General features: G+C 40.1%; 1 protein-coding gene across 1 annotated transcript in view; it reads right to left on the bottom strand.

The window, feature by feature from the left end:
* Window positions 1-24,711, bottom strand: part of SPEF1 (sperm flagellar 1) — a 69,481-nt gene that overhangs the window by 9,922 nt on the left and 34,848 nt on the right. Inside the window, exons 3-6 of the mRNA XM_053700337.1 lie at window positions 19,638-19,782; window positions 18,309-18,351; window positions 17,610-17,682; window positions 16,370-16,475 (exon numbers count right to left, since the gene is read on the bottom strand). Coding sequence (XP_053556312.1) covers window positions 16,370-16,475; window positions 17,610-17,682; window positions 18,309-18,351; window positions 19,638-19,782 — 367 coding nt within the window. The remainder of the gene's footprint in view (window positions 1-16,369; window positions 16,476-17,609; window positions 17,683-18,308; window positions 18,352-19,637; window positions 19,783-24,711) is intronic.

The following is a 24,711-nucleotide window of genomic DNA, read 5'->3' as shown; positions in this document are numbered from 1 at the left end:
TAAATTAATTACCTAAATTAAATACAATTAATTACAATTAAATACAATTATGTAAAGTACAAAAAAACCGCACTAAATTACAGAAAATAATAAAGAAATTACAAGATTTTTAAATTAATTACACCTAATCTAATCCCCCTAACAAAATAAAAAAGCTCCCCCAAAATACAAAAAAACCCTACCATACACTAAATTACAAATAGCACTTAAAGGGGCCTTTTGTGGGGCATTGCCCCAAAGTAATCAGCTCTTTTACCTGTAAAAAAAAATTACAATTCCCCCCCCAACATTAAAACCCACCACCCACACAACCAACCCTACTCTAAAACCCACCCAATCCCCCCTTAAAAAAACCTAACACTAACCCCTTGAAGATCACCTTACCGGGAGACATCTTCACCCAACCGGGCAGAAGTGGTCCTCCAGACGGGCAGAAGTCTTCATCCAACCGGGCAGAAGTGGTCCTCCAGACGGGCAGAAGTCTTCATCCAACCGGGCAGAAGTTGTTCTCCAGACGGGCAGAAGTCTTCATCCAGACGGCATCTTCTATCTTCATCCATCCGGCACGGAGCGGGTCCATCTTCAAGACATCCGATGCGGAGCATCCTCTTCATCCAACGGCCGACGACTGAATGAAGGTTCCTTTAAATGACGTCATCCAAGATGGCGTCCCTTCAATTCCGATTGGCTGATAGAATTCTATCAGCCAATCGGAATTACGGTAGAAAAAATCCTATTGGCTGATGCAATCAGACAATAGGATTGAACTTCAATCCTATTGGCTGATCCAATCAGCCAATAGGATTGAGCTGGCATTCTATTGGCTGTTCCAATCAGCCAATAGAATGCCAGTTCAATCTTATTTTGATTGCATCAGCCAATAGGATTTTTTTCTAGGTGTAGACATAAAATGTATTTCCCCATAGGAATCAATAGGGCTGCGTTAGGAGCTTTACGCTGCTTTTTTGCAGGTGTTAGGTTTTTTTTCAGCCGGCTCTCCCCCAGTGATTCCTATGTGGAAATCGTGCACAAGCACGTTTTACCAGCTCACCGCTAACGTAAGCAGCACTGGTATTGAGGTGAGATGTGGAGCTAAATTTTGCTTTACGCTCACTTTTTGTAAAGACTCTGAATGGATTATAGACTCTGCATATCCAAGTATGCCAATCCAATTTCTAATGCATATGGGATAGAAATTGTCCCATATTAAAACAAAATATGGTGCCTTTGTTGTTCAGTCCATAATGACCAAAATGTAGAACATCAGTATATACAGTACCTCCCAGATTTCAAAGAATGTGGCTCTCTCTAATAGAAGAGTGACTCATATTTCAGTAGAACAAGTGGGCCATCAGGGAACTCCGCTGGCAGATCTCCTCCACCAAAGCAGTGCCTCCCTCTGGCATGTAATGTGCGTTAGCAGCCTCCCCAGAAGCAGCCAACATACCCATGCCAACCAGCTCCACACTACTCATTTTGCACTCCTGGTATGTAACAGACTATGTCAGCCACTTAAAATCTGGTACTGAGTTCAACACTCCCGGGAACATAGTGCCCAAACGGTACATCCACTTTGCTTCCTTAATAAGTAGGAGTTTATCCCGGTCGCCACCTCTGTCCAGCTTCGGAATGTGGTCAATCAAAGTATATCTGATAGAGGACACAGGGTGTCTACTTTCAGCACAATGTCGTGCTACCGGTTGATCGAATGTCCTTTCTCCAATGCTTTTCGTATGGCTAGCCTATGATTAGCCATTCTCTTCATGAGCGTGTCCTTCGTCTTCCCCACGCAGAATCTTGAACAAGGACAAACCAGCAAATAGACCACATGCATGGTTGTGCACGTTATTGAATGTTGAATGGTATATACCGTATTCGTGTGTGGGTGATGAAACCTCTTGGTGGATATTAGCCCATTACATGTCACACACCCTGTGCATCTGTAGCTGCCCTTGATGTTGACCCTTGTCTGATCCTGGTAACACTGTGGATCTGTCTTTACCAACAGGTCACAAAGATTTGTACCGCTTTTGAAACCCACCATTGGTATCAATGGCTTAGAAACTCTAAGTTTAGGATCTGATGTCAGGATGGGCCAATGTTTCCTGAGGCTTTTACCAGTATTGGCCATACCTGGACTGAAGGTTGTGACCATAATCATTCTCTTGGCATCCTTATCCCCCCTCTGTTTGTTAATTAAATCCTCTTGGGTGTATGTTTGGACAGTGTCCAGAATCAGATCAATGATCCTTGGTTTGTATCCCCTCTGGAGGAATTTGTCACCCATTTCTTCCAACTGGGAGACCCCTACAGCATGACTAGTATTATTACGAAACGTCCTGACCATTTGTGATTTCACAATCCCTCTCAACAAAGTAGGTGGGTAGCAGCTGTCTGCTCTTAAAACTGTGTTGCGATCAGGACATAGTTGGAAGCACTTAGAAGGGGTGATGGGTTTACATTTACTAATATGAGTATGTTGTGTGGTTTGTAACCCTTATATATGTAATTTGTATTGATAACGATAAAACCGGAAGTAACCTCAGAGGGGACTTCCGGTTTATTGTAATGCTGGAATGCACTGATGCGTTCCACAGTGATGTTTGGCACGAATTGTAAAATTGAGGAAGGTATGTTTTTGTTTAAAGCAATGATTTTGAGACACTATATATTTTGACATATTTGTATTAAATGCACTTTTAATCTAATGAAAGAGACAACTTGTCTCTGAAACGTCATCCAATAAAACTGACACTTTTGTGTAAAAAATCCTGAGCGTGCATCATTTTGTTCCTGTTATAAAACATATACACTATAGGCTAGATTACAAGTGGTGTGCTATTGCAATTTTAACTTGCGCTCTTTTTACAAGTTGAAGGTAAATGCAAGCGCACAGGAGCAAACTAAATTTGTGCGACTGAAGCCCTTGCATAAAGTGTTAGGGGTGGGCTAAATAAAAAGTTACACTATTCACAACATAAATACATTAAAATAAAGTGTCACATTCATATATACACTATCTATTCATATATATATATATATATATATATATATATATATATATATATATATATATATATATATACACACAGGTGGCCCTCGTTTTACAACGGTTCAATTTACACCGTTTCAGAATAACAACCTTTTTTTCCAGTCATGTGACTGCTATTGAAAAGCATTGAGAAGCAGTGCATTTATTAAAATAGCCAGTAGGTAGAGCTATCCGCTTGTGTTGCAGCAAAGCCAAGCAAGCTGAAATTAATCAGTTTAACCAGACCTGAGCTATCGAGCAGATTTCAAAGGAACAAGATTTTCCTGTCTATAAATTAGTCCAGATTGGAATGCATAGAAAGAACTGTTTGCAGAAAAATGCAAGTGAAGTCTGCGTTGTGTGATTATTTTATTAGGTTTATAATGCTGTTTAGCAAATGTTTTTGTTCATTTAACTTAGTTTAATTATATATTCTGTGTTGTGTGATTATTTTATTAGGTTTATAATGCTGTTTAGCATTTAAAGTCTTCATTTCAAAGCTTTAAAAATAATGTATTAGGTGTTAATTATGACAATTTTGAGAGGGGCCTGGAACCTATCTCCCTCACTTCCCATTGACTTACATTATAAATTGGGTTTCAATTTACAACGGTTTCAATTTACAACCATTCCTTCTGGAACCTAACCCCGGCGTAAACTGAGGGCTACCTGTATATATACACAGTATATATATATATGGACAAAAAATATCAGAGGGGATGCAACTGCTGTTCAAGAGCTATTATGTAGAGTTACAAGCTGACAATAACACAACTAGTTTTGTCAGAATAAAAATTGAGGTGGTGCAGACCCTTATAAAAAGTTTTGTATGGTTTAGAAAAGGGAGAAATAACTAGGAATGTAATCCTAGTTGTAGAAAGACTGGGATTTCAGCACTCTTTTGAAAAAATAGAGCTCATTGGACCATAATACGTGTTTAAACAATGAATTTTTTATTATTCAATTGTGAACAGGGAGTTCTTCCAGCTGTATTTACACCACTCCCCAGGTGAAAAGATACAACACACTGTATCACATTCGTAGTAGGAAATTAATAAGGAAACATTAGTTACCTATATACATACTAGAGTTCGTATTCAAAACCTGACCGGTCAGGGGTACACAGCTTGTACAAAGACGAAAAGCAGCCAAAACTTTGTAGAATAATTTTTTGATACCTTTAAAGAACCTCTACACCATGCTGCACACAGAACCCCTAATGAAGAGGTATATCCTGGGCAGGTATAAGTAAGTGGGATCTAAGAGGTCAAATAGGGGTACCACAAGCAGAAGCAGTTCACAAATTTTTGTCACAGTCACAATATGGTATACAATGAATAGTAATTTTGTACTTAGTCAAGGGAAAAAGCCTTATTTTTAGACTCACTACACCCAACTGCTCACAGTACTCCAAACGAGGAGAGTATAATACTGGGCAGTACATAAAGTGGTAATTATTACCAGGATCTAAGTGGTCTCTAAGTTAGGCTTCCTTGAATTTAACAGTATGCGTGTACAAAGACATTTATAAGCAAAACTAACAGACAATATGTGCCATTTTAGTGCTTTTTTGTTAGCTATTCATGCAAAGCTTGCAGTAGGAAAAGTAAGCAATTAGAGGGTTTTAGCATTAAGCACAGATGATAGTAGTTCCTCAGTATTTCTGGGATCCTGAAATGCGGGCAAGTGAGGCTGCATGCAAAAAAGATTGTAGCAGGCAAGAAGAAAAGCAGTTCACAATGTTATTACTACAGAGCCAGCATAACATACAGGGAGTGCAGAATTATTAGGCAAATGAGTATTTTGACCACATCATCCTCTTTATGCATGTTGTCTTACTCCAAGCTGTATAGGCTCGAAAGCCTACTACCAATTAAGCATATTAGGTGATGTGCATCTCTGTAATGAGAAGGGGTGTGGTCTAATGACATCAACACCCTATATCAGGTGTGCATAATTATTAGGCAACTTCCTTTCCTTTGGCAAAATGGGTCAAAAGAAGGACTTGACAGGCTCAGAAAAGTCAAAAATAGTGAGATATCTTGCAGAGGGATGCAGCACTCTTAAAATTGCAAAGCTTCTGAAGCGTGATCATCGAACAATCAAGCGTTTCATTCAAAATAGTCAACAGGGTCGCAAGAAGCGTGTGGAAAAACCAAGGCGCAAAATAACTGCCCATGAACTGAGAAAAGTCAAGCGTGCAGCTGCCAAGATGCCGCTTGCCACCAGTTTGGCCATATTTCAGAGCTGCAACATCACTGGAGTGCCCAAAAGCACAAGGTGTGCAATACTCAGAGACATGGCCAAGGTAAGAAAGGCTGAAAGACGACCACCACTGAACAAGACACACAAGCTGAAACGTCAAGACTGGGCCAAGAAATATCTCAAGACTGATTTTTCTAAGGTTTTATGGACTGATGAAATGAGAGTGAGTCTTGATGGGCCAGATGGATGGGCCCGTGGCTGGATTGGTAAAGGGCAGAGAGCTCCAGTCCGACTCAGACGCCAGCAAGGTGGAGGTGGAGTACTGGTTTGGGCTGGTATCATCAAAGATGAGCTTGTGGGGCCTTTTCGGGTTGAGGATAGAGTCAAGCTCAACTCCCAGTCCTACTGCCAGTTTCTGGAAGACACCTTCTTCAAGCAGTGGTACAGGAAGAAGTCTGCATCCTTCAAGAAAAAACAGAATTTATGCTTACCTGATAAATTACTTTCTCCAACGGTGTGTCCGGTCCACGGCGTCATCCTTACTTGTGGGAATATCTCTTCCCCAACAGGAAATGGCAAAGAGTCCCAGCAAAGCTGGCCATATAGTCCCTCCTAGGCTCCGCCCACCCCAGTCATTCGACCGACGGACAGGAGGAAAAATATAGGAGAAACCATATGGTACCGTGGTGACTGTAGTTAGAGAAAATAATTCATCAGACCTGATTAAAAAACCAGGGCGGGCCGTGGGCCGGACACACCGTTGGAGAAAGTAATTTATCAGGTAAGCATAAATTCTGTTTTCTCCAACATTGGTGTGTCCGGTCCACGGCGTCATCCTTACTTGTGGGAACCAATACCAAAGCTTTAGGACACGGATGAAGGGAGGGAGCAAATCAGGTTACCTAAACGGAAGGCACCATGGCTTGCAAAACCTTTCTCCCAAAAATAGCCTCCGAAGAAGCAAAAGTATCAAATTTGTAAAATTTGGCAAAAGTGTGCAGTGAAGACCAAGTCGCTGCCTTACATATCTGATCAACAGAAGCCTCGTTCTTGAAGGCCCATGTAGAAGCCACAGCCCTAGTGGAGTGAGCTGTGATTCTTTCAGGAGGCTGCAGTCCGGCAGTCTCATAAGCCAATCGGATGATGCTTTTAAGCCAAAAGGAAAGAGAGGTAGAAGTTGCTTTTTGACCTCTCCTTTTACCAGAATAGACGACAAACAGAGAAGATGTTTGTCTGAACTCTTTTGTAGCTGCTAAGTAGAATTTTAGAGCACGGACTACATCTAAATTGTGTAGCAAAGTTCCTTCTTTGAAACTGGATTCGGACACAAAGAAGGTACAACTATCTCCTGGTTAATATTCTTGTTGGAAACAACCTTTGGAAGAAAACCAGGCTTAGTACGCAAAACAACCTTATCTGAATGGAACACCAGATAGGGCGGAGTACACTGCAGAGCAGATAACTCTGAAACTCTTCTAGCAGAAGAAATAGCAACCAAAAACAAAACTTTCCAAGATAATAACTTAATATCTATGGAATGTAGAGGTTCAAACGGAACCCCTTGAAGAACTGAAAGAACTAGATTTAGACTCCAAGGAGGAGTCAAAGGTCTGTAAACAGGCTTGATTCTAACCAGAGCCTGAACAAATGCTTGAACATCTGGCACAGCTGCCAGTCGTTTGTGTAGTAAGACAGATAAAGCAGAAATCTGTCCTTTTAGAGAACTCGCAGATAATCCTTTATCCAAACCTTCCTGCAGAAAGGAAAGAATCTTAAGAATTTTTATCTTATTCCATGGGAATCCCTTGGATTCACACCAACAGATATATCTTTTCCATATTTTATGGTAAATCTTTCTAGTCACTGGTTTTCTGGCCTGAACCAGAGTATCTATCACAGAATCTGAAAACCCACGCTTTGATAGAATCAAGCGTTCAATCTCCAAGCCGTCAGCTGGAGGGAGACCAGATTTGGATGTTCGAATGGACCCTGAACAAGAAGGTCCTGTCTCAAAGGTAGCTTCCATGGTGGAACCGATGACATATTCACCAGGTCTGCATACCTAGTCCTGCTTGGCCACGCAGGAGCTATCAAGATCACCGAGGCCCTCTCCTGTTTGATCCTGGCTACCAGCCTGGGAATGAGAGGAAACGGTGGAAACACATAAGCTAGGTTGAAGGTCCAAGGTGCTACTAGTGCATCCACTAGAGTCGCCTTGGGATCCCTGGATCTGGACCCGTAGCAAGGAACCTTGAAGTTCTGACAAGACGCCATCAGATCAATGTCTGGAATGCCCCATAATTGAGTCAACTGGGCAAAGATCTCCGGGTGGAGTTCCCACTCCCCCGGATGGAATGTCTGACGACTCAGATAATCCGCTTCCCAGTTTTCTACACCTGGGATGTGGATCGCAGATAGATGGCAGGAGTGATCCTCTGCCCATTGTATTATTTTGGTCACTTCTTTCATCGCTAAGGAACTCCTTGTTCCCCCATGATGATTGATATACGCAACAGTCGTCATGTTGTCTGATTGGAATCTTATGAATCTGGCCTTTGCAAGCTGAGGCCAATCCCTGAGAGCATTGAATATCGGTCTTAGTTCCAGAATGTTTATCGGGAGAAGAGACTCTTCCCGAGACCATAGACCCTGAGCTTTCAGGGGTTCCCAGACCGCGCCCCAGCCCACTAGGCTGGCGTCAGTCGTGACAATGACCCACTCTGGTCTGCGGAAGCTCATTCCCTGGGATAGATGGTCCAGGGTCAGCCACCAACGGAGTGAATCTCTGGTCTTCTGATCTACTTGAATCACTGGAGACAAGTCTGTATAGTCCCCATTCCACTGTTTGAGCATGCACAGTTGTAATGGTCTTAGATGAATTCGCGCAAAAGGAACTATGTCCATTGCTGCAACCATCAACCCTACTACTTCCATGCACTGAGCTACGGAAGGACGTGGAACAGAGTGAAGAACTTGACAATCGCTTAGAAGTTTTGACTTTCTGACATCTGTCAGAAAAATCCTCATTTCTAAGGAATCTATTATTGTTCCCAAAAAGGGAACTCTTGTTGACGGAGACAGAGAACTCTTTTCTATGTTCACCTTCCATCCGTGAGATCTGAGAAAGGCCAGAACGATGTCTGTATGAGCCTTTGCTTTTGAAAGGGACGACGCTTGTATTAGAATGTCGTCCAAGTACGGTACTACTGCAATGCCCCTCTGTCTTAAAACCGCTAGAAGGGACCCGAGTACCTTTGTGAAAATCCTTGGAGCAGTGGCTAACCCGAATAGGAGGGCCACAAACTGGTAATGTTTGTCCAGAAAGGCGAACCTTAGGAACTGATGATGTTCTTTGTGGATAGGAATATGTAGGTACGCATCCTTTAGGTCTACAGTAGTCATAAATTGACCTTCCTGGATAGTGGGTAGAATCGTTCGAATGGTTTCCATTTTGAACGATGGTACCCTGAGAAATTTGTTTAGGATCTTTAAATCCAGAATTGGTCTGAAGGTTCCCTCTTTTTTGGGAACTACGAACAGATTTGAGTAAAACCCCATTCCTTGTTCCGTCCTTGGAACAGGGTGTATTACTCCCATCTTTAACAGGTCTTCTACACAATGTAAGAACGCCTGTCTCTAGTGCCCAGGGATCCTGAACATCTCTTGCCCAAGCCTGAGCAAAGAGAGAGAGTCTGCCCCCTACTAGATCCGGTCCCGGATCGGGGGCTACTCCTTCATCCTGTTTTGTTAGCAGCAGCAGGCTTTTTGGCCTGCTTACCCTTGTTCCAGCCTTGCATAGGTTTCCAGGCTGGTTTGGGCTGTGAGGCATTACCCTCTTGCTTAGAGGATGCAGAATTAGAGGCCGGTCCGTTCCTGAAATTGCGAAAGGAACGAAAATTAGACTTATTCTTGGCCTTGAAAGGCCTATCTTGTGGAAGGGCGTGGCCCTTTCCCCCAGTGATGTCTGAGATAATCTCTTTCAATTCTGGCCCAAAGAGAGTTTTACCTTTGAAAGGGATGTTAAGCAATTTTGTCTTGGATGATACATCCGCTGACCAAGACTTTAGCCAAAGCGCTCTGCGCGCCACAATTGCAAACCCTGAATTTTTCGCCGCTAATCTAGCTAATTGCAAAGCGGCATCCAAAATAAAGGAGTTAGCCAACTTAAGTGCGTGAACTCTGTCCATAACCTCCTCATATGGAGTCTCTCTACTGAGCGACTTTTCTAGTTCCTCAAACCAGAACCACGCTGCTGTAGTGACAGGAACAATGCACGAAATGGGTTGTAGGAGGTAACCTTGCTGTACAAAAATCTTTTTAAGCAAACCTTCTCATTTTTTATCCATAGGATCTTTGAAAGCACAACTATCCTCGATAGGAATAGTAGTTCGCTTGTTTAGAGTAGAAACTGCCCCCTCGACCTTAGGGACTGTCTGCCATAAGTCCTTTCTGGGGTTGACCATAGGAAATAATTTCTTAAATATAGGGGGGGGGGGACAAAAGGTATGCCGGGCTTCTCCCACTCCTTATTCACTATGTCCGCCACCCGCTTGGGTATAGGAAAAGCGTCGGGGTGCACCGGAACCTCTAGAAACTTGTCCATCTTGCATAATTTCTCTGGAATGACCAAGTTGTCACAATCATCCAGAGTAGATAACACCTCCTTAAGCAGTGCGCGGAGATGTTCTAATTTAAATTTAAATGTCACAACATCAGGTTCAGCTTGTTGAGAAATTTTTCCTGAATCTGAAATTTCCCCATCTGACAAAACCTCCCTCATGGCCACTTCAGATTGGTGTGAGGGTATGACAGAACAATTATCATCAGCGCCCTCCTGCTCTTCAGTGTTTAAAACAGAGCAATCGTGCTTTCTCTGATATGCAGGCATTTTGGATAAAATATTTGCTATGGAGTTATCCATTACAGCCGTCAATTGTTGCATGGTAATAAGCATTGGCGCGCTAGATGTACTAGGGGCCTCCTGCGTGGGCAAAACTGGTGTAGACACAGTAGGAGATGATGTAGTATCATGTCTACTCCCCTCATCTGAGGAATCATCTTGGGCAATTTCATTATCTGTGGCAGTACTGTCCTTACTTTGTTTGGACGCTATGGCACAATTATCACACAATTTTGAATGGGGAGACACATTGGCTTTCATACATATAGAACATAGCTTATCCGAAGGCACAGACATGTTAAACAGGCTTAAACTTGTCAATAAAGCACAAAAACCGTTTTAAAACAAAACCGTTACTGTCACTTTAAATTTTAAACAGAGTACACTTTATTACTGAATATGTGAAAAAGTATGAAGGAATTGTTAAAAATTTACCAAAATTTCACCACAGTGTCTTAAAGCATTAAAAGTATTGTATACCAATTTTCAGAGCTTTAACCCTTAAAATAACGGAACCGGAGCCGTTTACAAAATTAACCCCTATACAGTCCCAGCTACAGTCTTTGCTGTGACCTAACCAAGTCCAGAGGGGAATACGATACCAAATGACGCCGTCTAGAAACTTTTCCAACTATTTTCAGGACCTCACACATGCATCTGCATGTCTTGCTCTCAAAAACAATTGCGCAATAATGGCGCGAAAATGAGGCTCAGCCTACAACTGGGAAGGCCCTTCCTGAATGGAAAAGGTGTCTAACATAGTGCCTGACGTTAAAAAACGTTCCCCAAGTTTATAAGTGTGAATTATCAGCATTAACATGTATAAAATGTCCAAATAAAGTAATCGATTTAGCCCATAAAAGTGTCTACCAGTTTTATAGCCCATATTAAGCCCTTTATTCTGTTTGAAACTAAGAAAATGGCTTACCGGTCCCCATGAGGGGAAATGACAGCCTTCCAGCATTACACAGTCTTGTTAGAAATATGGATAGTCATACCTTAAGCAGAAAAGTCTGCTAACTGTTTCCCCCAACTGAAGTTACTTCATCTCAACAGTCCTATGTGGAAACAGCAATCGATTTTAGTTACTGTCTGCTAAAATCATCTTCCTCTCACAAACAGAAATCTTTATCTTTTTCTGTTTCAGAGTAAATAGTACATACCAGCACTATTTTAAAATAACAAACTCTTGATAGTAGAATAAAAAAACTACATTTAAACACCACATATTCTTAACCATGTCCGTGGAGATGTTGCTTGTGCAACGACAAAGAGAATGACTGGGGTGGGCGGAGCCTAGGAGGGACTATATGGTCAGCTTTGCTGGGACTCTTTGCCATTTCCTGTTGGGGAAGAGATATTCCCACAAGTAAGGATGATGCCGTGGACCGGACACACCAATGTTGGAGAAACATGATTTTCATGCAGGACAATGCTCCATCACACGCGTCCAAGTACTCCACAGCGTGGCTGGCAAGAAAGGGTATAAAAGAAGAAAATCTAATGACATGGCCTCCTTGTTCACCTGATCTGAACCCGATTGAGAACCTGTGGTCCATCATCAAATGTGAGATTTACAAGGAGGGAAAACAGTACACCTCTCTGAACAGTGTCTGGGAGGCTGTGGTTGCTGCTGCACGCAATGTTGATGGTGAACAGATCAAAACACTGACAGAATCCATGGATGGCAGGCTTTTGAGTGTCCTTGCAAAGAAAGGTGGCTATATTGGTCACTGATTTGTTTTTGTTTTGTTTTTGAATGTCAGAAATGTATATTTGTGAATGTTGAGATGTTATATTGGTTTCACTGGTAAAAATAAATTGAAATGGGTATATATTTGTTTTTTGTTAAGTTGCCTAATAATTATGCACAGTAATAGTCACCTGCACACACAGATATCCCCCTAAAATAGCTAAAACTAAAAACAAACTAAAAGCTACTTCCAAAAATATTCAGCTTTGATATTAATGAGTTTTTTGGGTTCATTGAGAACATGGTTGTTGTTCAATAATAAAATTAATCCTCAAAAATACAACTTGCCTAATAATTCTGCACTCCCTGTATAAGCAATAGTGTTGCTATCCTCAGCAATTGTTACAAAAGTGCCCAGAGTCAACGTTCTTTGTGAGTGTATTGCTTACGGACCATATAGAAATGCAAACTGTCAACAGTGTAAGGCAATGGTATCCGTAAATATATGTGACCGTTATACAGTCCATATTAGTGAGCCATGATAGAACATATACGACCTTGCTATTTCATTCAGACATATCGCTGTGGCAAGATGCGTCCTCGTAACTTGTTTGATCCTCAAGTTAAATTTGTTATGCTTCTGTGTTCGCCGCAGGTATCATCATCCATGCGGTCTGGAGGCTGTGTTTGTAGCGTGCACCACGTAGGCCGGTCGGCTTAGCCAATGCTCTTCTTCTTCTTGACAGACTCAGACAATATCTTGGACACGGGGTTGAACGTGGTAACAAAGTTAATGATATCGCTATTGTTTTCCACCTTATCAGTAGGATCATGTGGTTGTAGCAAAGATACTTGATCATCCCCGGCCAGGTTGGTTTGCACCTGTGTTATCAAATTTCTTGCATATCCTCGTTGCTCCAATTTCATAATCATTTCATCCTCCTGTACTTTTCTAGTCTCTCTTAATGTGTTATTGCGGGCCACCCGCGTGAGTTGAGAGGATACCACACTCTTTTTTTGATGTTCAGGGTGAAAACTTGTGGATAGCAACAATGAGTTTCTATCCGTCGGTTTTGAATATAAGGAGGTAGAAAATTTGTAACAATCATCTTCTGTATAAACAGATATATTTAGATCTAGGAATGGTATGCTCACCCTGTTATGGGCAACCTTAAATCGAATAGTTGACTCAAGCTGATTTAAGCTGTCAACCCACTGTTCTAGGGATTCCTCTGACCCTCTCCATACCAAAAACACATCGTCAATATATCTGACGTACAGTTTAATTTTATCAATTGTGCGAATGTGCATGACCATAGTCTCATACCAAGACATATACAGATTGGCGTATGCGGGAGCCATATTTGAACCCATTGCAGTTCCTGATATTTGTAAGAAGAACTCCTTCTCAAATTTGAAAAAGTTTTTTTCCAGACAAAACCTCAATAGTTCCAATAGGAACTCAATGGGTGGTCCCGCATACGCCAATGACTCACTTAACATGGATCTGACTGCCTGTACACCACCATCATGCGGGATGACAGTGTATAAGCTGTCAACATCCATTGTAACAAGTAGGTCATCTGGGCCAAGTTCATTCCAAGCAAGTAACCTCCGAATGAGTGAGGGAGAATCCAGTATAAAGGAATATGACTCCTTTACAACTGGCTGTAGGTGATGATCTATAAAAATGGCCACATTAGAACACAAAGAATCCCTGGCAGACACAATAGGTGTACGTCAGATATATTGACGATGTGTTTTTGGTATGGAGAGGGTCAGAGGAATCCCTAGAACAGTGGGTTGACAGCTTAAATCAGCTTGAGTCAACTATTCGATTTAAGGTTGCCCATAACAGGGTGAGCATACCATTCCTAGATCTAAATATATCTGTTTATACAGAAGATGATTGTTACAAATTTTCTACCTCCTTATATTCAAAACCGACGGATAGAAACTCATTGTTGCTATCCACAAGTTTTCACCCTGAACATCAAAAAAAGAGTGTGGTATCCTCTCAACTCACGCGGGTGGCCCGCAATAACACATTAAGAGAGACTAGAAAAGTACAGGAGGATGAAATGATTATGAAATTGGAGCAACGAGGATATGCAAGAAATTTGATAACACAGGTGCAAACCAACCTGGCCGGGGATGATCAAGTATCTTTGCTACAACCACATGATCCTACTGATAAGGTGGAAAACAATAGCGATATCATTAACTTTGTTACCACGTTCAACCCTGTGTCCAAGATATTGTCTGAGTCTGTCAAGAAGAACTGGGACATTATTAATACTGACAAATCACTACCATTCCTGCACACATCAGCCCCACGGATGGCTTATAAGAGAGCACCCAATTTGAAGGATTTACTTGTCCATAATGACCCTGTGAAGTGCTATGAAAAAAGTACTTGGCTGGATAACAGGAAAAAAGTTGGCTGCTATAGATGTGGGGATTGCACTACGTGCAATAGTATGTTATCAGGGATGTTCTTTCACCACCCACACACTGGGAGAAAATACAAGATTTTGCACAGATTGTCATGTATGAGTACGTATGTTGTATACATACTAATGTGTCCATGTTCGCTGGTCTATGTGGGGAAGACCTCTACTACATTTCGTGATAGAATGGCCAATCATCGCCATGCGATTATACAAGCGATAGACAAGAAAACATCTGATCAACCGGTCGCCAGACATTTTCTTCAAGCTGGGCACACAGCGGCTAGTTTAAGGACTATGCTGATTGATCATGTGCCCCCCTTACGAAGGGGCGGAGATAGGAACACGAAACTACTCCAAGTTGAGACCTCCTGGATTTATCGTTTAGACACAGTGGCTCCCAAGGGTCTGAATGTACAGATGGACTTTGGTGTCTTCCTTTAAGTGAAATGTCCATGATTTATCAGTCTAGGTCATCAACACCTAGGAAGATGGACTGGTCCAGAATATATGGGTTCATAAAGTCTCTGAAAGTATGGTGTTCAGTGTATTGCGGTAGCCACAACTAAGTTTCTTACTGCACTCCAATTGGCATAGAAGCTATATGTTTTATTGATAATTATAGTATAACATACTTTATCTAGGAAATAGACATTTTGGAGATTGTGGATAGGATAATTAAGGGGAAGTGATTAGCTTAGCAAACTGTATATAAAGATGCAAAGTATCTTACTTAAGATGCTATAAATATAAGGAACAAAGTCTGTTTTGAGAACTCAGGTAGTCATATTACTTTTATAGATTTTAATTTGGTATAGATAGTTTTTTTACACTTTAGAGTAGTTATACTTGTAATAGTTAGTCCGGTGTCATTGGAACTTCAGCCACCCGGGCATGCGCATTAGCAGGAGTAACTATGCGTGGTTGGAACGCAAACGTCATTACGTGATTGAATATGCTAATTAGCCATGCTGTTGGCTAACTCCTGGACGCATGCGCGTGGTGGGGCGGCTTCTGATACACCGGAAGTGACAGGGATGCTTTACAGGTGTATATAGGTGAGTGGTTTGTGGTTAGTATTAGGAACCTTCTTTTGGGATAGATATGTTCTGATTACCCATTGAAAAAGATACCAATTGGTATCGAAACGTTTGGGAACTTTGTCATTTGATGCTGGATACCTAATAAAGGATTTTTGAATAAGACCGGAGAGTGAAGCGTTTTTCTACCTTGAGGGGTTGAACGGATATTGCTATATATATATATATATATATATATATATATATATATATATATATATATATATATATATATATATATATATATATATATATATATATATGAATAGATAAAGTTATAAGGGTTTAAAGGTATATGACAAGCTGTTTTAATGGAAAGGGCTATAACATACACACATAAATATGTGTATGTATGTATAATGTATATATATATATATATATATATATATATATATATGTTTTTATGTTTGTGTATATATGTAAACAAGAAAAAATATTTGTATTGAATATTAATATGAATTGTTTTTTACTGTAAATATTTTGCATTCCAATGTTCTTTGTATTTCTAAATAATTATTTATATATATATATATATATATATATATATATATATATATATATATATTTATGTGTATGCATATATTTATAGAGATATATGGGTATAGATATATATTTTACAAAAAACATCAAATATATATAAAAATAAATATTTATTAAATAAAAAGAACAGTTTATCCTATGAGAAGAACACAGGAATGTAAAATATCTATTACTCACTTCGGGTTAGCGCTATAAGTCTAACACAGTGTCGGGTTAGCGTGCAAACGATAGGTGTTACATATTTCTTTTCAACTTGCCCTTTCTATTGAAGCCTAAGGGGAGAACACATTTGCGATATCTGAAGTCCTACAGTTAGCTCACATCAGGTCTCACTTGTGCGTCAACTTTTTACTTTCAACTTGTAATACAATTTTACTTTTAGCTGTATTAGCATTCGAGCATGAGCCATTCCACTTGTAATCTCGCTCTCTCTCTCTCATACAAATGTTTCACAGTAGAGTAGCCGCTAACCTGAACAGTTTCTTGAGACTCTAGCAGTGCCTGCTCCTTCTCTGCTATTTGAATGCGTAAACTGGTGTCAGTACTGGCATTTTGCGAGTAGCCAAGCTGGGATTTACTAGGAAGCAAAGAAGATGTTATGGATGATGGGTTAAAATAATGTGTCAGTCAAACATTCAACTTTACAAATCAAATAATATTTTAAGGGACACTGAACCCAATTTTTTTCTTTCTTGATTCAGATAGAGTATGCAATTTTAAGCAACTTTCTAATTTACTCCTATTATCAAATTTTCTTCATTTTCTTGGTATCTTTATTTGAAATGCAAGAATGTAAGTTTAGATGCTGGCCCATTTTTAGTAAACAACCTGGGTTGTTCTTGCTGATTGGTGTATATATTCACCTTCCAATAAACAAGTGCTATCCAGAGTTCAGAATCCAAAAAATAGGTTAGATGCCTTATTTTTCAAATAAAGATAGCAAGCGAACAAAGAAAAAATGATAATAGGAGTAAATTAGAAAGTTGCTTAAAATTGCATGCTCTATCTGAATCATGAAAGAAAAAATTGGGTTCAGTGTCGCTTTAAAGAAACATAAAACCGTTTCAATATATAAACAGTACCAGCAAATAAAGATCTTAAACCAAAATAAATACTTGAAAATCATTTAAACTGTCATTCTGTTATCAAAATATGCATTGTTTTGTATTCCCTGAACATATCCCTTTAAACGCTCTCATCTCTCAACTGAGAAAAAGTAGGGACACTTTAATGCAGAGTTATGTTTATGAAGTCTGAAGTGTGTACTTACAATTGTTGTGGGGAAAGTTCAATCACTAAAAGACACGTACAATTTGTAAAAACATCCAGTTTACCATTTATTATAAATTAAATCAGTTATCTTGATATCTTTCTTAAAAAGTAGGTAACTAGGCACAGGAGCGTGTTTTGAGCTACACATAGTGCAAATACTGCTGCCATCTAGTGCTCCAAAAATGTATAGCATTGCACAAAAACCATACAGTGCTCAATTTGACTGCTCTTCAGCAATGAATACCATGGGAACAAAGTAAATTTGATAAATGTATAATTAAATATTTATAAAAATCACAATTTTGCTTTTTATTTCCCTTCCATACAAAATGTAATTGTATTTATGATTCAGTATAGAGATACAGATTTAATACAGAGATACAAGTTCACGGAACGGAAAATCAATAAGCAGTGAGGGTCATTATCTGTCGATGCTCACCTTGAATTTTCACCTTTTGCAGGATGTCTCGGGCTATGTTCTATTCCATTACTTTTATGTTTGGCGACATACCCTGTGTGATAACCAGATTGCATTATTAAGTAGAGGAATCGCTTTATATGTAAAAAAACTCTCTGTATAAGGTTTGTTAGCAGTTACAACTGTATCTGTGCTCATTCACAGGCTGTTAAACACAGTTGCTTTTAACAAGATGTGCATTTGAATCGACCGAATGTAAAAAAACAACTACATTTTTGTTATTCATTGTTTTTATCAGAAAAAAAACAGCTTCTCCTTTACAAGGATATGAAACTCAAAAATGTTATTCAGACAGAACATACCATTTAAAAAAACAAGGACAGGAAAGGCTTTTTTGTCGGGGGGAAGACTTCAAATTTACAGTAACCAATAACAATTCATTCACATTTCAATTTTGACCTTTCTATCCCTTTAAATCCTAGATTTGTAATTGATAATTTGATTTAATCTGATAATTATTCATTTATTAAGATGTTTCTATTGTGATTCAAATTCAAAAAGTAATTTTCCATAAAAAGGTTGATGGTTGTCACATGATGAAATCTGTCAGAAAACAATTTGCTTCTCATTTAAAGTTCAGAGTGTTATTGCAGTGCATTGTTATGAATGAGGCCCTTGATCATGCAATCCTACTGTTGGTCCTTTCATTTTCAGACTTACCTGAATCTGCGGGAGTTATTGCTTCGGGGGATGCGTTTGTCTCCTAAATAAATGAGAAACGAAAGTGTTTAGACAGAAAACATTCTTCATGCTCTCCCAGCTACATATGTGATTGCAGGGTACCGTACAGCTTGTAAATGTCACGTGGCATTAGTCCCCACGTGTCTAGTCTGTAACATCAGTAAGAACAACATGGTCTGCTACCAATAATGTCACAGATTGCTCATCTTAAAGAAAGGTGGTTGGCAACATTGCAGCTTAAAGGGATATGAAATTCAAAATGTTAGTTTGTTCTTCATCTTTATAAAGTTTCAATTTACTTCTATTAGCAAAATTGCTTTGTTCCCATGGTCTTTGTTGAAGAGATACCTAGGTAGCATCTGGAGCACTACATGACAGGATATAGTGCTGTCCTCTAGGGCTCTTGCAAATGGATAACATTCTTACAAAACTGCTGCCATATAGTGCTCTAGACACGTGCACGCTCCTGAGCACACATCCCTGCTTTTTAACAAGAGATACCAGTAGAACAAAGCAAATTTGATAATAGAAGTAAATTAGAAAGTTGTTTAAAATTGCTGCTCTATCTGAATCACAAAAGAAAACACAACCCCCCCCCCCCCCTCGTGCTACACAGTGGGAACTACACATCTTCCTTCCACCCTATAGTGGAACCTCAGATTCGGGCTAATCAGACCTGATGTCAATCCTAAGCCAATCACAAGCAGCATACGTATGTAGCCTCCAATCACCAGTGACCAGCTGTGTTCAGAAGAAATGGATTACAATATCTGAGCAGACTTTAACTATTATGATTAGGTGCAGATTGTTTGTGTTTTTGAATGGTTGTTCCAGACAATATGGCTGCCTGATTTGTGTATTGCACACCCATGTTGTTTTCTGCAACCGTCAACGGGTGTAAGGAAGCGTCTCATATTTAACATTATACATGTGTGTTTTTTTCTGCTGTTACTTTAAATAGTGAGTGTCTATGCTGGGTTATGTTTCTTAAGAAGCCAAACTCAATCTTGTATGGTCTAACAGTTACCAATAATTTACTAGCACAAAGGCTCAACAATCCTTGCAATAAAAATGACACAGCAGTTAAATCAAATGTACAACACAATTATGATTAAAAGTAACTATATACATATAAAATGACCTTTATGAGGGCTGAGTCATTTTTTACTCTGCAGTCAGTATGGATAATACATTGATTATGTGGTTCATATACATTGACAGAGGCCCATATAGGGACCAAAATGTAGTTGAAATAAAAAGCTAAAAAATAGGCGCAAACTACAAATCATCACACCTGTAGTAACGTACCTTTTCCATTTTATTTTGTTTCTGCTTCTCTTCGATCTTGTGCCGTAAAGTATTAATTACGAGCTCCACCACCCCTGGGGAGCACTGAATAATTTTGCGGATCACATCATAGGGGACAGAGAAGTTCAATTTACTGAGAACTTTTCTAAACAAGAAGAAAACAAACATGGTTTGAAATGTACTTTTATTTGAATGACAAATCTCAAGCAAATTTGTGTGTTTGCTGCTCTTTAATTTGTAAGATTTTTTATTTCTATTCAATTTTGTTTTCTGCACACAAAGGCTCTGGATTTGTCAAATGTTGTGCTAATGTACTGCATCACTGGCATCTCCTGATAGGTAGGAGTGAGTATATCAGATTGCATGGTAAAAACTGATAACGTGACATAAAAAATATATTCTTTATATTCAGCCATTCTTAAAGGGATATGAAACCCAAATTTTTTCTTTTACGATTTAGAAATAGCATGTTGTTTTATACAACTTTCTAATTTTCGGTGACTTCAACCTCCCTGTTGATAATCCCACTGCTTCCTCTGCAAAACAACTTCTGCAACTCACTTCCTCTTTCGGCCTGTCACAATGGACTGACTCTCCCACTCACAAAGATGGTCACTCCCTTGATCTGATTTTCAGTTATTGATGAACATCTCAAATGTCACAAACTCACCTTTTCCTCTTTCTGACCACCACCTCCTCACTTGTACCATCACATCCCTCCCTACAACTCTCCCTCCTTCTACCCCTCACACTAAACTTCACAGAAGAATCAAGTCATTAGATCAGCAACAGCTCGCTAGCTCTCTCGAACCTCTTCTCTCTTCCATCCCCTCCTTTTCCTGTCCTGATGACTCCATCTTCCACTATAACTCCACCCTTACATCGGTCCTTGATAACCTGGCCCCACCTACCATAGCTCGGAAAACATACACTCATCCTCAGTCCTGGCATACTCCTCTGACATGGTATCTACGCAGATGTTCCCGTACTGCTGAGAGACACTGGAGGAAATTTTGGAGTTCAGCTGACTTTCTTCACTATAAGTTTATCTTGAACTCTTACTATTCTGCCCTTAATCTATATAAGCAACACTACTTCTCTACTCTTATCTCTACTCTTTCTTCAAACCCAAAACGTCTGTTCTCCACATTCAATACTCTTCTCCGCCCACGCCCACCTCCCACCACAACTTTCTCTAAGCCCAAAATTTTGCCAGCTACTTCAACAACAAAATCAACTCCATCAGAACTGAAATTAGCTCTCAACATACTACCGGTCTCCCACCCCCTCAAAATCTCACAATCATCCAAAACCCACATAGCCATAAATTTAGCTCTTTTGCCCCTGTTACTGAGGATGAAGTTTCTGCCCTTATACTATCCTCTCACCTCACTACCTGTCCCCTCGACCCCATCCCCTCACAACTACTCCCCTCCCTCTCTTCTACCCTTACCCCTATCCTCACACACATCTTCAACCTCTCCCTCAACACTGGTATAGTTCCCACATCTCTTAAACATGCATTAGTCACACCTATCCTCAAAAAACCTTCTCTTGATCCAACCTCCCCATCCAACTACCGCCCTATTTCCCTACTACCTCTTGCCTCAAAGCTTCTTGAAAAGCTAGTATATGCACGTCGATCCCATTTCCTTACATTAAACTCCCTCCTTGACCCACTGCAATCTGGATTTCGCCCCCTTCACTCAACAGAGACAGCAATTGTTAAGGTTACCAACGACCTACTTACAGCAAAATCAAAAGGCCACTTCTCTCTACTTATCCTCCTTGATCTGTCTGCAGCCTTTGATACTGTCGACCACCCTCTTTTGCTCTATACTCCAATCCTTCGGCATCTGTGACACAGCTCTCTCTTAGTTCTCTTCCTATCTATCTAACCATACCTTTAGTGTAGCCTTTTCTGGGGTATCCTCTGCCCCATTACCTCTTTCTGTTGGGGTACCGCAAGGCTCTGTCCTTGGTCCCCTTCTCTTCTCAATCTACACGTCCTCACTAGGTTCCTTAATAAAGTCCCACGGGTTTCATTATCATTTGTATGCCGAAGATACCCAAATCTACCTCTCTGCACCAGAATTATCTCCTTCCTTGCTAACCCGTGTCACTATCTGTCTCTCTCATATCTCATCTTGGATGTCCTCTCACTACCTCAAGCTAAATCTCTCCAAAACTGAGCTCCTTATTTTCCCCCCTCCTTCAAAAATCTCCACGCCCCATGTCTATAACTGTTGACAACTCCATCATTACCCCAACCTCACAAGCCCGATGTCTTGGGGTTACACTTGACTCAGATCTTTCTTTCACTCCTCACATTCAGTCCTTGGCTAAAGTCTGCCGCTTCCACCTTAAAAACATTGCTAAAATTAGACATTTCCTTACACAAGACACAACAAAGATTTTAATCCACTCTCTCATCCTTTCCTGCTTCGACTACTGCAACTCTATCCTCTCTGGTCTCCCTAGCTGCCGCCTAGCTCCTTTACAATCCATAATGAATGCCTCTGCCAGGCTCATCTTCCTTGCACGTCGCTCTTCATCTGCCACACCTCTCTGCCAATCCCTTCACTGGCTTCCTCTTGCCTCCAGGATTAAACACAAAATTCTCACTCTGACACACAAAGCCCTCAATTGCATTGCTCCCCCTTACATCTCGGACCTTGTCTCCAGATACTCTCCCTCCCGTCCCCTTCGCTCCGCTCATGATCTCCTACTCTCCTCCTCTCTTGTTACCTCCTCACATTCCCGTCTACAAGATTTCTCAAGACTCCCATCTTATGGAACTCTCTGCCTTGCTCCACAAGAATCTCCCTTAGTTTTAAAAGCTTCAAGTGCTCCCTGAAGACTCTACTATTCAGGGACGCCTACAACCTACACTAACTTTCCTATCTCCACTGCTATCCCCTAAAACCCCATAGCATGTAAGCCTATGAGCCCAGCTGTTTGTAGTTCACCTTCATAAGAGCCGACTACAACAGTGTAACTCTCGGCAGGACCCTTCACCCATTTGATCCCTTTATCGTTTTTATATACCACCCATGTTCATAGCGCTGCGGAACCTGTTGGCGCTCTACAAATATCTGATAATAATAATAATAATAATAATAATAATAATAATTTACTTATATTATCTAAATTGCTTCATTCTCTTGATATACTTTGCTGAAAAGCATATCTAGATAGGCTCAGTAGCTGCTGATTGGTGGCTGCACATAGATGCCTTGTGTGATTGGCTCATCCATGTGCATTGCTATTTCTTAAACAAAGGATATCTAAAGAATATAGCAAATTAGATAATAGAAGTAAATTGGAATGTTGTTTGAAATTGTATTCTCTATCTGAATCCTGAAAGAAAATGTTTGGGTTTAGTGTCCCTTTAAATCATTATAATCAGGGACAATATAAGTATCATATGGAATGCAATTTCTACATGAAACATATAAATAGGCTACATTCATACTGATATCAGCAAGATTTTTTATTTTTTTTAATAATTTTTTTTATTGAGGTAAGCAATTACAGGCACAGAGATGTTATAAAATCAAAGCAAGTCATACGTGTGGACATGAGAGTAAAAAAAAAGAAAGATGTACACACAAGGTCAAAGAGAACAAACAAGCGACCTGTATATTACAGGCATGTAGGATAAACAGTATTATTCAAATGATATACCACACATATGACGTAGACAGACTTGTTTGCTTGTACTTTGAAATTCTATTGCAAAACCTGAAAACCTCATTTTCTATAAATTATTATATATATGGTAAACTGTACAACTTAAGGAGTAGTAATATTGAGCAAGCATGTGTGTGTGAGTGACCCACTAATATGAAGTGATGAGTGCTAAATGTGCCAGGAGTGTAAGATAAAGTGAGAGGCGATGAGGGGTTAAAGCGTGATAGAGGATAAGACGTCTTAAGCATAGTGAGGTAAACAGGGACACTCCACATCCGACAAAAATGTGCGGGATTAGACGTTTTAGACCATAAGCAACATCTGTCGCTGTATGCAGATGACTTGTTGTTATTTATAGGCAATCCTGCTACCAACTTGAATCCCCTCTTAGAGGTAATTAAGACTTTTGGAACTTTCACAGGTTACAAAATTAATGTCAACAAATCTGAAGTCACGTGGCTGCAAAATAAGCAAAACACCACTTTGACAAACACCACTCTTAAAATGACAGATGGCTCATTTAAGTATTTAGGCATTCATATACATGTGAATCCCAATAAATTATACCAGTTAAATCTGTCAAATACTATAAGCAACATAAAACTTTTACTCTCGGGTTGGTGTAGTTTACCCCTATCTCTTATGGGCCGAATTCACTTGTTTAAAATGGTGGCGTTGCCCAAACTCTTATATCCTCTGCAGATGTTACCTCTCCTTCTTACCAAACAAGACACCAAGTCAATACAATCCGCTCTGGGGCAGTTTATCTGGAGGGGCAAGAAACATAGGATAGGACAAAATTACTTAGCGATGCCCCTGGAAAAAGGAGGTCTTCGTCTCCCGAACATTTTATGGTATAACTGGGCCACTCTGACTAAACTCATACTAGATTGGCTTATAGATGACAATCGATTCACTGTCCCTGCCTTAGAAAATAGTTTGGTTAAACCAATAAGCTTGGCCTTCCTGCCCCATGCAAGCTTCACTTCACTACCCTCACACATACAGTCTCACGTATTATATAGGGACCCGCTTAGGGCTTGGGCCAAGTTGTGCAGGTTGTGGGGGGTAGACAAATCAGTGAGTAAGCTCTTGCCGATTCAGGGTAACCTAAATTTTATCCCTGGATACACCACAAAAGCATTTCAGGAGTGGCGTGGTCAAAAGCTCACAAAGATTAAACAGCTTATCAATCCTTTGACTCTGGAAATTGTCCCTTTTCAGGATTTAAGGGATGTGTTTGGTCTCCCAAGCTCCCATCGCTTCGCATACTTTCAGTGCAGACATTATATCACTAAGTTAAAAACAGAGGGGCATCTTCTCAGGGAGCCTACCCAGGTTGATAACCTATGTGCGCTAGCAAGGCAGGGTTCATATAAAA

This window comes from Bombina bombina, chromosome 2 (genome assembly GCF_027579735.1).
Source record: "Bombina bombina isolate aBomBom1 chromosome 2, aBomBom1.pri, whole genome shotgun sequence".
Taxonomy (NCBI): Eukaryota; Metazoa; Chordata; class Amphibia; order Anura; family Bombinatoridae; genus Bombina; species Bombina bombina.
Note: the sequence above shows the minus strand (reverse complement) of the source record. Positions and strands in the feature narration are given on the sequence as shown.